The 13065-nt window shown below is 36.3% G+C and overlaps 1 protein-coding gene across 1 annotated transcript in view; it reads left to right on the plus strand.

The window, feature by feature from the left end:
• Nucleotides 1–12756, plus strand: part of SEC63 (SEC63 homolog, protein translocation regulator) — a 65415-nt gene extending 52659 nt beyond the window's left edge. The window contains exons 17-21 of the mRNA XM_060115075.1: nucleotides 2963–3121; nucleotides 4878–4979; nucleotides 7076–7174; nucleotides 11283–11387; nucleotides 12351–12756. Of these exons, the coding sequence (XP_059971058.1) occupies nucleotides 2963–3121; nucleotides 4878–4979; nucleotides 7076–7174; nucleotides 11283–11387; nucleotides 12351–12494 (609 nt within the window). The 3' untranslated portion in view covers nucleotides 12495–12756. The remainder of the gene's footprint in view (nucleotides 1–2962; nucleotides 3122–4877; nucleotides 4980–7075; nucleotides 7175–11282; nucleotides 11388–12350) is intronic.
• Nucleotides 12757–13065: the final 309 nt, after the last annotated feature.

Below are 13065 nucleotides of genomic sequence, written 5' to 3' on the forward strand. Positions count from 1 at the left end.
TTATATGAATATACCACAATTTATCTGTTCTGTGATTGGTGGACATTATGGGTTTTTCTAGTTTTTGCCTATTCTGAATAAAGATGTTCTGCTTTTGTACATGTCATTTTGTGGACATTCATTTTTCTTGGGTATGTATCTAGCAGTGGAATTACTGGGTCATAAAATAGGTGTATGTTTAACTTGTTGAAAGAGCCCATTTTCTAAAGTTGTACCATTTTTTGGTCCTACCAACAAAATACGAGTCCCGTTCCACCCTCACCAATACTTGGTTTTACCATTCTTTTTTATTTTAGCCACTGTGATGGATCATGGTGGTATCTCTCTCTCTCTGTGTGTGTGTGTGTGTGTGTGTGTATGTGTTTTTCCTGTATGTGGTTTTATTTACCTGATGACTAATGATATTGAGCACCTTTTCATGTACATACTGGCCATTTGGATATCCTCTTTTATTTTGGGGTTGTTTTTCTTCTTATGGATTTGTAGGATTCCTTTATGTATTCTGGATATGAGTCCCTTTTAGCTCTGTTAATGGAGCTTTTGATGGTTCTTAATTTTAATAAAGTCTGTTTCATCAGTCTTTATGGTTAGTGCTTTTGTGTCCTGTTAGAGACATCTTTGCCTATCCCAAGGACACAAGGAATGGAAGATATTTTTGTTTTCTCCTAGGAGTATTATTATTTTACTTGTTAAATTTAGCTCTGTGTTATATCTTAGATTTTTGTGAATAATGTGAAATTGGGATTATGGACCACTTATTTTAGCACCATTTATTGGAAAGATCATTCTTTCCTCTCTGAATTGCAATAGTGATTTGTTGTAAAAAAAAAATTGCCGTTAAGTGTATATGCGCAAATCTGTTTATGGACTTTCTAGTCCATTCCATTGATTATTTGTCTCTTCTTGTGCCAGTACCACACTGTCTTAATTATTGTGGCTTTATTTTAAGTATTAAAATATGGTCATGTAAGTCCTCGAACTCTTATTTTACTTCTTCAAAATTGTCTTGACTATTTTAGGTCCTTTGCATTTCCAGCTAAAATTTTAGAATAAGCTTGAGAATTTCCACCCAAAAAAAGCTGCTGGAATTTAGATTGGTATTGTGTTTACTCTGTGGTTCAGTATGGGAAGAATTCACAGGTTAACAGTATTGACTCTTTTTATTCATAATTATGCTTTATCTTTATTAACTGGCTCTTCCTTAATTTTTCTCAGCAGTGTTCTGTGATTTCCATTGGCAGAGGATATGACACATCTTTCATTAGATTTAATCCTGTGTGTTTGATCCTTTCTAGTGCTATTGCAAATAACATTAAAAAATTTCATTCTTCAGTGTTTATTGCTGGTGTATAGAAGTGTAGTTGCCTTCTAAATATTTACCTTATATCAAGGATTCTTGATGAATTGACAGTAATTCTAACTATTTGTAGATATTTAAAGAAAAAGATTTTCTACATACACAATCATGCCATCTGGGAATAAAGACAGCTTTACTTTAATCTTTATGTGGCTTCTTCCTTTCTGCCTTACTGTACTGGCTAGAACTTTCAGTGTAATGTTGATTAGAAGTAGAAGTGAAGATGGCAGTCACCCTTTTCTTATTGTTGATCTCATGGAGAAAGCAAACATTATTTCACCACTAAGTATGACGTTAGGTATAGGGTTTTTGTAGATATTCTTTATCAGGTTAAGGAGGTGTTCCCTCTATTCCCAGTTTGCTTTTTTATCATCAGATGATTGTATGATTTTTCTCCTTTCTGTTAATGTGACTAAATTATACTGATGAATTAAAAAATTTTAAACTATCCTTGTATTCCTGGAACAAATCTCATTTGCTCATAACATAGTATTTTTTAAATATTTATCTGGATTTAGTACTATTTTGTTTAGGATTCCTGCATATATTTTTATGAGAGAATATTGGTTTGTCATTCTTCTTTCTTGTAATATTCTTGTGAGGTTTTGGATCACGTTTATGCTGGCCTCATTAAACAAGTTAGGGATTATTCTCTCTTTCCTTTTCCTGGAAGGGTGTATAAGATTAGGTTGTTTCTTATTTGGAAGAATTACCTAGAGAAGCCATATGGGCTTGGAGTTTGAAAAGGGATTTAATTGTAGAGTCCATTCATTTAACATATTCCACTTTTTTTCTTATATCAGTTTTAGTAAATTGTGTTTTTCAAGGACTTTGTCCATTTCCTCTAAGTTGTCAAATTTATTGACAAAGTTATTCATAATATCCTTATTTTTAATGTCTTTTGGATCTGTAGTTATGTCTCATTTATTCCTAATATTGGTAATCTGTATTGTCTCTTTTTTTCTTCGATCAGTCTTGCCTAATAAAATTTATCAATTTTATTAATCTTTTTAAAGAACCAATGTTTGGTTTTGTTTGGGTTTCCCTTTTGCATATCTGCTTTCTCTTTAATTGATTTCTGATCTGTATTATTCACTCCTACTTTCTTTGCATTTAATTTGCTATTCTTTTTCTTGCTTCTTGAAATGGACTAGTAAGTATTTTGTCTGGGACAGTGACTTTCCTTAACTGCATTATACTCCTTATTGAAGATGATATTAAATTCCCAACACAGTACTATAAACTTCTCATTTCTCCTTCTCAAATAAAATATATTGTATAATTGGTGTTTATGAAAGATGAGCCATCTTAGCCATTGTGGTAGTATATTTTGCAAATAGAAATAAAATATTTTTGTTTTACAAACTATGAAGACTGAATAAAATAACTGACAAAAAGACAAATAAGCCAAATGTTAAAAGTCTTCAATCTGACTCCCACATATTTATACATAAAAATGTTTATAATTCTCTAAAATTCTGCATGAATAGTGAAATTACAATCTTGAGCCAGTTTAATTATTATGACAGTAAATTAGTTTCAGGGACTCAGAATGGTATAGTCATTGAGATATTCAGAGCTTTTGTGGTTGCTTTTTCCTTTTAGGAAGCTGCAGTAAAGGAAGATGAAGAAGAAGTTTCTGACAAAGGCAGTGACTCTGAGGAAGAAGAAACCAATAGAGACTCTCAAAGTGAAAAAGATGATGGTAGTGACAGAGACTCTGATAGAGAGCAAGATGAAAAACAAAACAAGGATGATGAAGCAGTAAGACTAATAAATTTAAATAATTGGAATTATACCTCTGATGATAGTTTTGGTTTCTGTTGTTTTTCCTTTGCTTGCTTACTTTTTTTGCTTGTCTTAAGCAATACCAGTATATTTTATAATCTTATATTACTTTTACAGAATGTTTTTGAGGGATGGTAGTTGTAATTATAAAGAAAAATTATTTCTAACAAGATTGGAAATCCTAATTTTCTTAAATCTTAAATTGTTAGATGGGGTAGGACCTGGGTCTGAGGTGAAGTCAGTTTGTTCTCTTAAAGCAATTTTCTGTGTTATCTGGAAATATGAGTAAGGAAAGGTGGATTATGAAATAGGTAGCAGTTACTTGGAAGAGGATCTCAAAAGTTCCAGGAAATGTTTAGGGTGAAGAAACATTACTGTGGGCTGTAACGTCAAGAAGTTGGTTAAGGTAAAAGCTAACATTTACGGAATACCACCCGTTTCAAGAGGTATATAAGACATTAAGGAAAGGGCTATCACTAAGGAATTAAGATTGTGAGGGTAAAGGGAATAGAAAAAAAATCTCATGGCATGGCATTAAGTTGCACATGACTTATGAGAAAGCTGTAGAAAAGAATATTTGGTGGACAAATAACGGTCCTTAGAGGCTCACTGTAAATTAACTGTAACCTGATCAGCCATTTTCTTTGTTTGTGGTGTTCTTGACTGGACCATTGATCTAAAAGTAACCCTTATGGTTTAGGAATTTAAAAGAGATTCCCTGAATAGCCTCTGAAGCAGAAGCAGAGACCAAAAAAAGGAAAGGAAAAGGGCAAAGGATAAAGGTATACAGAAATAATGTACTTGCCCTTGGGAATGGTGGGAGAAAAATAAGGATAACTGTTTTTAGCGGTTGCTGGCCCCTGAGTGTTTTTGTACTTTGAGAATTAAGTTGATTGCCAGGAAATTAAAACCTATCAAAGAAGTTATTCCCCCACCCTTGTTTTGAGAAAGAGTTGACATATTTCTTTCTGACTGTATTAGGGTTAGTAGAGGTGACTAGGTTAGTAGGGTTTTGATAAACTAGTTTCTTCAGATAACCAGAAAATTCATTCAGTTGACAAATAATTATACAACTAACAAATAATTACTCATTATCTGTCACACTGCAAGCACTGTGTTAGATGATAGGAATGCAAAGCCAAATGTGCAACAGTTTCTGCCCTTGAATGATAGTAGCCTGATGGAGAAGGCAGACTTGTAAGTAAGCATTATAGTACCCAAGAGACTGTGCACGTTGTGCAAGGGGCAGTAATGGCACAAAGGAAGGAGCGATCCACTCAGCTCTGGGGTAGAGGACGATCTGTGGGACTCAGGAACCCATCCTTTAGGCTTCAGCTGCTCCTGAAAGAATAATGAGTAGGAATTTAATAGGTAGAGAAAAAAGAAAACAGAAATCTAAACAGGGTTTAGGAGGAGTGAAATAGCTGGTGAGGTCAGAGAAGGCTAGGTGGTTGGAAATGACTAGAAGAAAAAGTGCAGGGAGGAAAAGGAAAACAGTGACAGGAGACAGGTCCAGGTCAGGTCATGATGGGCTGTGTAATTCATACCAGGCGGGTTAGAGTTGATTTATGAAAAGAAGCATTGTAAGCCTGGGGCAGGGAAATGATCAGATCTGTGGGACTGAACTCAGTAATAGTTAGCATTGTCAGGAATAACATCTGGAAGAAGACGGACACCCCTGAAAATGATTGAAAACATGCTTGATTTCAAAGATTTAATTTTCACTTTACAGGAGTGGCAAGAATTACAACAAAGTATACAGCGAAAGGAGCGAGCTCTACTGGAGACCAAATCAAAGATAACACATCCTGTTTATAGTCTTTACTTTCCTGAGGTGAGTTATACACAGCCTACTGTTTTCCTTATTCTATTCAGATATTTCTTAGTTGCTTTTTATCTCTTTGTAGTGTGTATTGGCTCAAATGTGCTGAATGTGGTCTATTCTTGATAGGCCACATTTTTGAAGCCTGTATTTCAACATAAATCATTTTTAGTGAATGTGTTGTTTAAAAGGAGGGTTGCTAACTTTTTAAGTACTTCTGTCTTTTCTGCACCCAGATAACTGAGAGTTGTGCTTAATGATGATTTTTCATTAGCAGTTCAGGCAGTCTCCTAGTTGGACAAATGCATATTTTGCCTATGACTATATGGCCGTTGTGAATCTCACACTTCTGTCATGTTTTAAATAGGATGAAAATATTCTTAAGTTTTCCCCATGGGTTTTCTCTGAGGGTTCTCTACTGGCCACCTGTAGCCACTAGACTTGCTCCGATAATTGCCCTGGTCCATGGGAAGAGGCAAGCCCATGGCTGAGGGACCCACTAAGTTCAGTAGGAGCCAAGCCCCAAGCTCAGGACAGATCATTGCAGTGCTGTTTGTTTCCTTGTGCTTGTTTACTTTGTGACTGTAGCCTGTTCAACTTTTGATCTCTTTTATACGCTATGTTGTTTGTCTTTCACATGAATTTGGGATCTGCTTGATGTATTGCATTTGTGGATGATTTTGTCTGTGGCTAGAGATCAAGGACTGGTTGCCTCTTAGTTTAGCAAAGCTGTTCCGTAGACTGTCTTGCAGCTTTGCCACAGAACCTTGTGCTTACCACTCATGTTTGGCAGGTGATTTCATGTATAAATCTACTTTCTGCTCTAGAACATCAATCTCTAGTTGCTGGGGGCTGCTGAAGGCAAATTCCTAAGTGATTTGGCTCTCCTAATAATAAGTGAGTGGCTCTGCACAGACTTTTGTTTTGAGTTGGAGAGAAGTCAGCCCAGGATTTCATCTTACTGTGTGCACTGATCTTCTGGCATGTCCTGAGCTATAGCCCATCTGTTAGGGGCATTTTGCCCATTGCAGCGTAGTCTGCCAACACCAAAGCTCCTGAAATCAAGCGAATAAATTCCACTCATTGATTGGTTTTAAAAGTACCATGGGCGCTTCCCTGGTGGCGCAGTGGTTGAGAGTCCGCCTGCTGATGCAGGGGACACAGGTTCGTGCCCCAGTCCGGGAAGATCCTACATGCCGCAGAGCGGCTGGGCCTGTGAGCCATGGCCGCTGAGCCTGTGTGTCCGGAGCCTGTGCTCCGCAACGGGAGAGGCCCGCGTACCGCAAAAGAAAAAAAAAAAATCATGTGCAGTAAAAGGTATAAACAGGCTCTTAGAATCTGAGATGCTCTCTTATGAGTAATGTATTTTAATATATTAATTTCTGATATTGTTTCCCAAGTCCATTCCACTCCTACTTTCTGGCTTTTGCTTATTACTGGGTAGCATTACTAAGATTATTTGCTAAATGATATTGTAATAGTTCATACTGTTTTCTTTTTTAGCTTATCTTTTGTCATTTACAATTAATCAGGGGTTTTTAATACAGAGGTTCATCAATAGCGTTTAAGGGGCCATTTGAAACACCAAAATTACATACAAAAGTGTTGTGGAGAGCGGATCTACAAATGGTTAAGAACAATTTATTCATTCAGTAAATATTTATTGACATCTGTTTTGTACCAGGCACTGAGTCTGTGCTGGGGATACGCAACAATTAAAACAAGGAAAATACAGTCGGCCCTCTGCATCTGTGGGTTTTGCATCCGTGGATTTGACCAACTGTGGATTGAAAATGTTAGGGGGGTACATTCCAGAAAGTTCCAAAAGGCAAAACTTGAATTTGCTGGATACTGGCATAGCATTTACACTGTATTAGATATTTTAAGTAATCTAGAGATGAAACAAATCATATGCAAATACGACACCAGTTTATATAAAGGATGTGAGCATTCATGGATTTTGGTGTCCACATTGTGGGTGTGGGGGGGCATGTCTGGAACCAGTCCCCCTTAGGTACCAAGGGATAACCATACCACTAAAATGAGACAAGGCAAAATTGTATTTCTCTAACTCTTTTTGGTTATTTATACTCTTTTTTTCTTTGCAGGAAAAACAAGAATGGTGGTGGCTTTATATCGCAGATAGGAAGGAACAGACATTAATATCTATGCCATATCATGTGTGCACACTAAAAGATATGGAAGAGGTAATTATCCAACAACATTATTTAAATATAGAAAACAGTATAGAAATCAATTTATCGTATTTGGCTTATTACATTTTATTTAAGACACATTTTATAACTGTTCTCTGACATCTTTTGGAGGGAGCTCATTGGAAATTTATGAAGTACTGAACTATAACCTGGTAGTCTTCTAAAACCTTGTTCTCAACTTATTTTGGGGAGTTTTCACTGTTACTGTCTAAGAACACATGCCTTACCTTATCTCCAGAATTTAATTATGTTTTACAAAAATTTATGATTTTTATCCTCTTTGGGTTAGTGCTCAGATATATATACCTTTTGTCTTAAAAAACAAATATAAGAACTGGTGATTCGTTTTTTAGAGTGAAATTTTTTGTTACATTGCTTAGTCCACTGTCAGTGACATCACTAATATAGCTTTGTGATGAACATATTTTGCCCTTGGATTTTCTTGATTTTTTTATGTTATTTTTCTAGGAAGAAGGTTCTGTCTACCTGGACTTGGTGGACAAGAGCAAAGCTTTGAATTTCAAGATCTATGATGATGATTTTTAATCCAAAAAGTTTTTTCCCACCTTTCTAACCAAGTAGTACATGTATGAAGTAGTTTCTTGTTTATCTGACACTTAGAGTTGGTACCAACTTAAGGGTATTTTTGGACAGAGTAATTTTTACATTTTTTTAAATTTAAATTTTACCTATTTTTGAATGGATAATACGTTCACCTAGTTAATATTTCAGAAGATATACAAAAGTGCACACACTGAAACATCTTGTATCCCTGTCTCTCAGTCACCCATTCCACTTCCTGGAGACCATCAGTGTTATCAAAACTTTATCTATTCTTCATGTGGTATTGTATATAAATTACAAGCAAATATGTAGGTGTATTCTCTCCAGTTTCGCACTAAAGGTAGCATATACCATGTTCTGCACCTTACCTTTTTCTCTTAGTGACATAACTTGGAATTTGCACCAAGTTATGGTGCAAATTAATTTCTGTATTAATTTTTGTTAATACAGAAAAAGCTTCCTCATTTGTTTTTATAGCTGCATGATATTCTTTTGTGTGGGAGTTAATTTATTCAGCACTCAGCTGTTTGGTGGACTTACAAGATGTTTCTTTTGCTGCAATGAATAACCTCATGTCATTTTGCACATGTGCAAACATATCTATAGGATAAATTCATAGAGGTAGAATTAATGAATCAGAGGCTCTGCACATTTGTAATTTTGATAGATATTGCTAAATGTTTATTTCTCCATAGGGAGAATGAATGTTCAAGTGTGTCCATTGCCTCTCAGTGTGTGAGACATATAAAAACGTGGCATGCACATTATGCCCCCATAGACCCTTCATCTATGAGTTTTGACCTCTTTCTTTTTTATTTTTTCATGCCATTGACATTTTTAAAATTTTTGTTTGTTTGTTTGTTTGTTTGTTTATGGCTGCGTTGGGTCTTTGTTGCTGCGTACAGGCTTTCTCTAGTTGCGGAGGGGGGGCCACTCCTCGCTGCGATGCGCAGGCCTCTCATTGCGGTGGCCTCTTTTGTTGTGGAGCACAGGCTCCAGGTGCGCGGGCCTCAGCAGCTGTGGCACGTGGTCTCAGTAGTTGTGGCCCATGGGCTCCAGAGCGCAGGCCCAGCAGCTGTGGCACACGGGCCCAGCTGCTCCATGGCATCTGGGATCTTCCCGGACCAGGGCTCATACCCGTGCCCCCTGCATTGGCAGGCAGACTCCCAACCACTGCGCCACCAGGGAAGTCCCAGCTATTGACATTTTTGAAGAGTCCAGGCAAGGTATTTTATAGAATATCCCTTAATCTGAATTTGTCTTATTGGTTACTCACACTTACATTCTTCTCAAATATTTTTGGCAAAAATACTCATAGATGATGTAATAATCTTCTTAGTACATCACATCAGGGGCACATTATATTAGTTTGCCTGATATTGGTAATATATTATGGTTGATCATTTAGTTAAGGCTTGTCTCTGTTTTAAAAAGTATGTCTTCCTCCAATCTGTGAGGTGATACTTGGACACTATGTGAATACCCTGTTCTCCAATAGTCTTTAACCCACTCATTTTAGCATATGTTGATGATTCCTGCCTGAATCAATTTTTACTATGCTGGCTGTATTCAGTGTAGTTTTAATTTTATATTTCTCTTAAGAGGGAAACTGTACATCTTTCAGTGTGTTTGAATCATATTTCTTTGTGTGTCTGTTTGTGACCATTGTTCATTTTTGTTGGGTTATTGGTCTTTTAAATTGGTTTTGGGACTTTATTTTTGTTTAAATATTATGAAATCAGCCCTTTGTGATGTGTGTTACAGATATTTCTCCCCAGTTTGTTTTACTATTGTGGCTGTTTTTATCAAGCAAAAAATAGAAATATTTACTCATTTGTTTATCCATTGGTTTATTTGGGTGTTTGATGGTATGATTTAGTAGTCTTTTTCTTTTATGATTTGTAGGTTTGATGTTACAGTTAGAGGGGCCAAACTTTGAGATTAATTTTTAAAAAAATCTCCCATGATGTTTTCTAGCTTGTTTGTTTTAATGGCAAATTTTAATATATAATCTTGCCAACAAAATCTGGATTTTGGAAAGTGGAGGCAGACTACCAGAACATCTAAATGTCATCATAAAAATGTATTCTTCCTCTGTCCAAGTGGAATAGAAACTTCTAAGAGTTCGTAAATTTTTGTATTTCAAGTTGATTAGTATATGATAGGAAATAACGTATCTTTTTGACCTTGTAAGGCATTGGACATCTGTAAAGAAAAAACATATTTCTCCCATGTGTTTCTCCTTTACTCTAACACTACTGCCGCACTCTCAACACTTCTGATACCAGTTTGTGGGCTTTTCCCCACACCAAGCAATTCGCTGTGACACCAGCTGAGTGTCCTGTTGTTTAACTCAGTGCCGACACTGTCTACCTGGATATCTACCTCAGGTTAAGGGTTCAGTCCCACAAGACTGCTGTTCCCTCACTCCTCATCTTTAGATGCTAGTCACAAGTCCCAGGTTGTCACCTATACTTCTGACCAACTGGCTGTAAATTGTGGTTCGCATGATCCCCCTCCTTGGGTTCAATAATTTGCTAGAATGGCTCACAGAATTCAGGGAAACATATTTACCAGTTTATTATGAAAATAATATGATAAAGGATATAGATGAATATCCAGATGGAAGAAATACCTAGGGCAGGGTATGTGGGAAGGGGCATGGAGCTTCCATGCTCTTTCTGAGCAATCCACTCTCCCAGCACTTGCACACGTTCACCAACTTGGAAGCTCCCTGAACCCCTACTTCGGGGATTTTTATGGAGGCCTTATCACAAAGGCATAATTGATCATTAACTCAGTTTTCAGCCCTTCTCTGGAGACTGGGGGCATGGGACTAAAAGTTCTAAGCCTCTAATCATGGTTTGGGCTTTCTGGTGACCAGTCCTCATCTAGGAGCCCACCAAGAGCCACCTCATTAGAAGAGAACTCATTCTTACCCAGGAAATTCCAAGGGATTTATAAGCTCAGTGTCAGGAACCAGAGTCAAAGACCAAATATTAGAACAAAAGATGCTTCTTGTGCTCTTATCACTTAGGAAATTACAGGGGTTTGAAGAGCTCTGTGCCTGGAACTGAGGGCAGAGACCAATATATATATATTCTATTATCTCACAGCATTTGTCGTAGAAATAAGAAAATTGGGCAAGAACTATTTCCTCTCTGGTGAAGTCTATTTTAGTCCATTTCATTTATTTTACTTTTATACCCAACTTCATTTCTTCAAGTTGTCAAGATGTGATGGTCAACATAGAACTTGGTTGCTTTAAATATGCTTTCTTGAATTGTGGAGATAGAAATTAACCCCATCAATTCTGCCTCTTTTTGTTTTCTTTTTGTATAGTATATATATGACATAAACATCATATATGTATATATTTGTTGTTGTTAGAACTTTTGTAACATTTATTAGGACCTCCTGTGTCATCTGAGTAAACCCTAGCTATTAAATACTCTGGTCTAAATATTTTAGGAGTGAGCTGTTGTTTCTTCCGCTCCTCAAAATACAGATTTTAAGTGCTGATTTTATATTCTAGGTAGAACTGAAGTTTCCTGCACCAGGAAAGCCTGGAAATTATCAGTATACAGTGTTTCTAAGATCAGACTCCTATATGGGTTTGGATCAGATTAAACCATTGAAGGTAAGAATAATGACTATGCAGTACATATGGTTGTCTATTTGAATAAGTGCTTAATATACTGGGGAAGCTTTTCTAGTTTTGAAATGTAGAATAATAGAAAAAGAGGTCATCTCATACTTTTAGGTAATATACTTGATGGACTACTCTTTCAATAATAAACTTAAGTTGTATTAGAGTATAATGATTTAGAACCTTGAGTATAACTTACGTGATACATTTTAATGTGCTGTAATATGCTGTAACTTTACAGGGCCTCACCACATGGATTCTGTTTTCTTTAAAAAGCACACGTGTTTTCCCACAGATTCCACTGTAGTGTTTATTGATTTCCAAAACTAATTTGTTTTTGATCATTTTAGAGTATACATTTGTGTATCATTTGAAGCACACTCCCATCAGTGTTTACCATTTCACTTGAGCTTTTTATAAGAGGCATGCTATTGCATTAGGGAGATTGTGCTGAAGAAGTATTGTTGCACTGTATACTGGAGACCTAAGAGAAGGGAGCCAGCAAAGACATACCTTTTTTTTCCCCCACGAGAATACTGTATTTCTTTCCATTGGCTGTAGAATGTTACTTCATGAGTCTGGAGGCTGAAAATACCTCTTTGGAAGTCACACTTGAGTTTTTCTTCATCAGCAGAAGACTTATTAAGACATTACTCAGTGTTCTCGCTCAAGAATCACAGTTATTCATCTTTCATGCCACAGAATAAATAGTATAAGCTCCTAAAATCAAACTATCAAACTACATTAGAAATTTAACTATACTTACATGTTAGTAGATTCACCTTTTTATTTCTGGGATGAATATCTGTTCTAAGTATGTTAAATTCAGAGTTAACAGCATAAAATCTATTTCTTTATAATTGCTGCAGTCAAAGAAAACCTTTTCTTTACCAGGTATTTCTCCCATTATTCCTCCCCAAGTTTCTGAAGTCTACATTTAATTCTTTTTTATAGTTGGAAGTTCATGAGGCTAAGCCTGTGCCAGAAAATCACCCACAGTGGGATACAGCAATAGAGGGGGATGAAGACCAGGAGGACAGCGAGGGCTTTGAAGATAGCTTTGAGGAAGAGGAAGAAGAGGAGGAAGATGATGACTAAGCAGTACTATGAATGGACCACAATATTTGCACATATTTGCAGATTTTTGCTGTTTTGGAAGTGTGTAATAAACCAGAAACAGTGCAGAACTGATGTTGAAGGAGGTGTTAGTTCTTTACTAGAAATGGGTGCATAATATAACTAGGCAGTGGTGGTGCCTTGGTACAGTCTGAAAAATGCTTAAGGCTTGTGAAAGCCTTTCAAGTATGGGATGGTGCATTTATTTCATCTGCAAATGATAATAAACCCTTTGTTATAACTGTCCAGAAGTGTGGGCTATGTATTATCTGATCATTTATGGTCCCAGTGAAAGTAAAGGTACATGAAAAACAATCTACAAATGAGCGACTTTTCTTTGTTTAGCTTTAGTTTTAACAAACGTTGAAGTATGATAAACACCACAAATGTTTTAAGTAACATCTGCTCAAGTTTTAATCTCTTGGTAAGCTCTGTTCATTTATTGACATTTTGCAGTGATACAAGAGTATTTATAACAACTCCATTCATAGCTTTAAACATTTTATTTTTGCCTATCTTGGTCGTAAGTTGGCATTCTGTCACATTCCACATA

This window comes from Mesoplodon densirostris, chromosome 12, assembly GCF_025265405.1.
Source record: "Mesoplodon densirostris isolate mMesDen1 chromosome 12, mMesDen1 primary haplotype, whole genome shotgun sequence".
In the NCBI taxonomy this organism is placed as follows: Eukaryota; Metazoa; Chordata; class Mammalia; order Artiodactyla; family Ziphiidae; genus Mesoplodon; species Mesoplodon densirostris.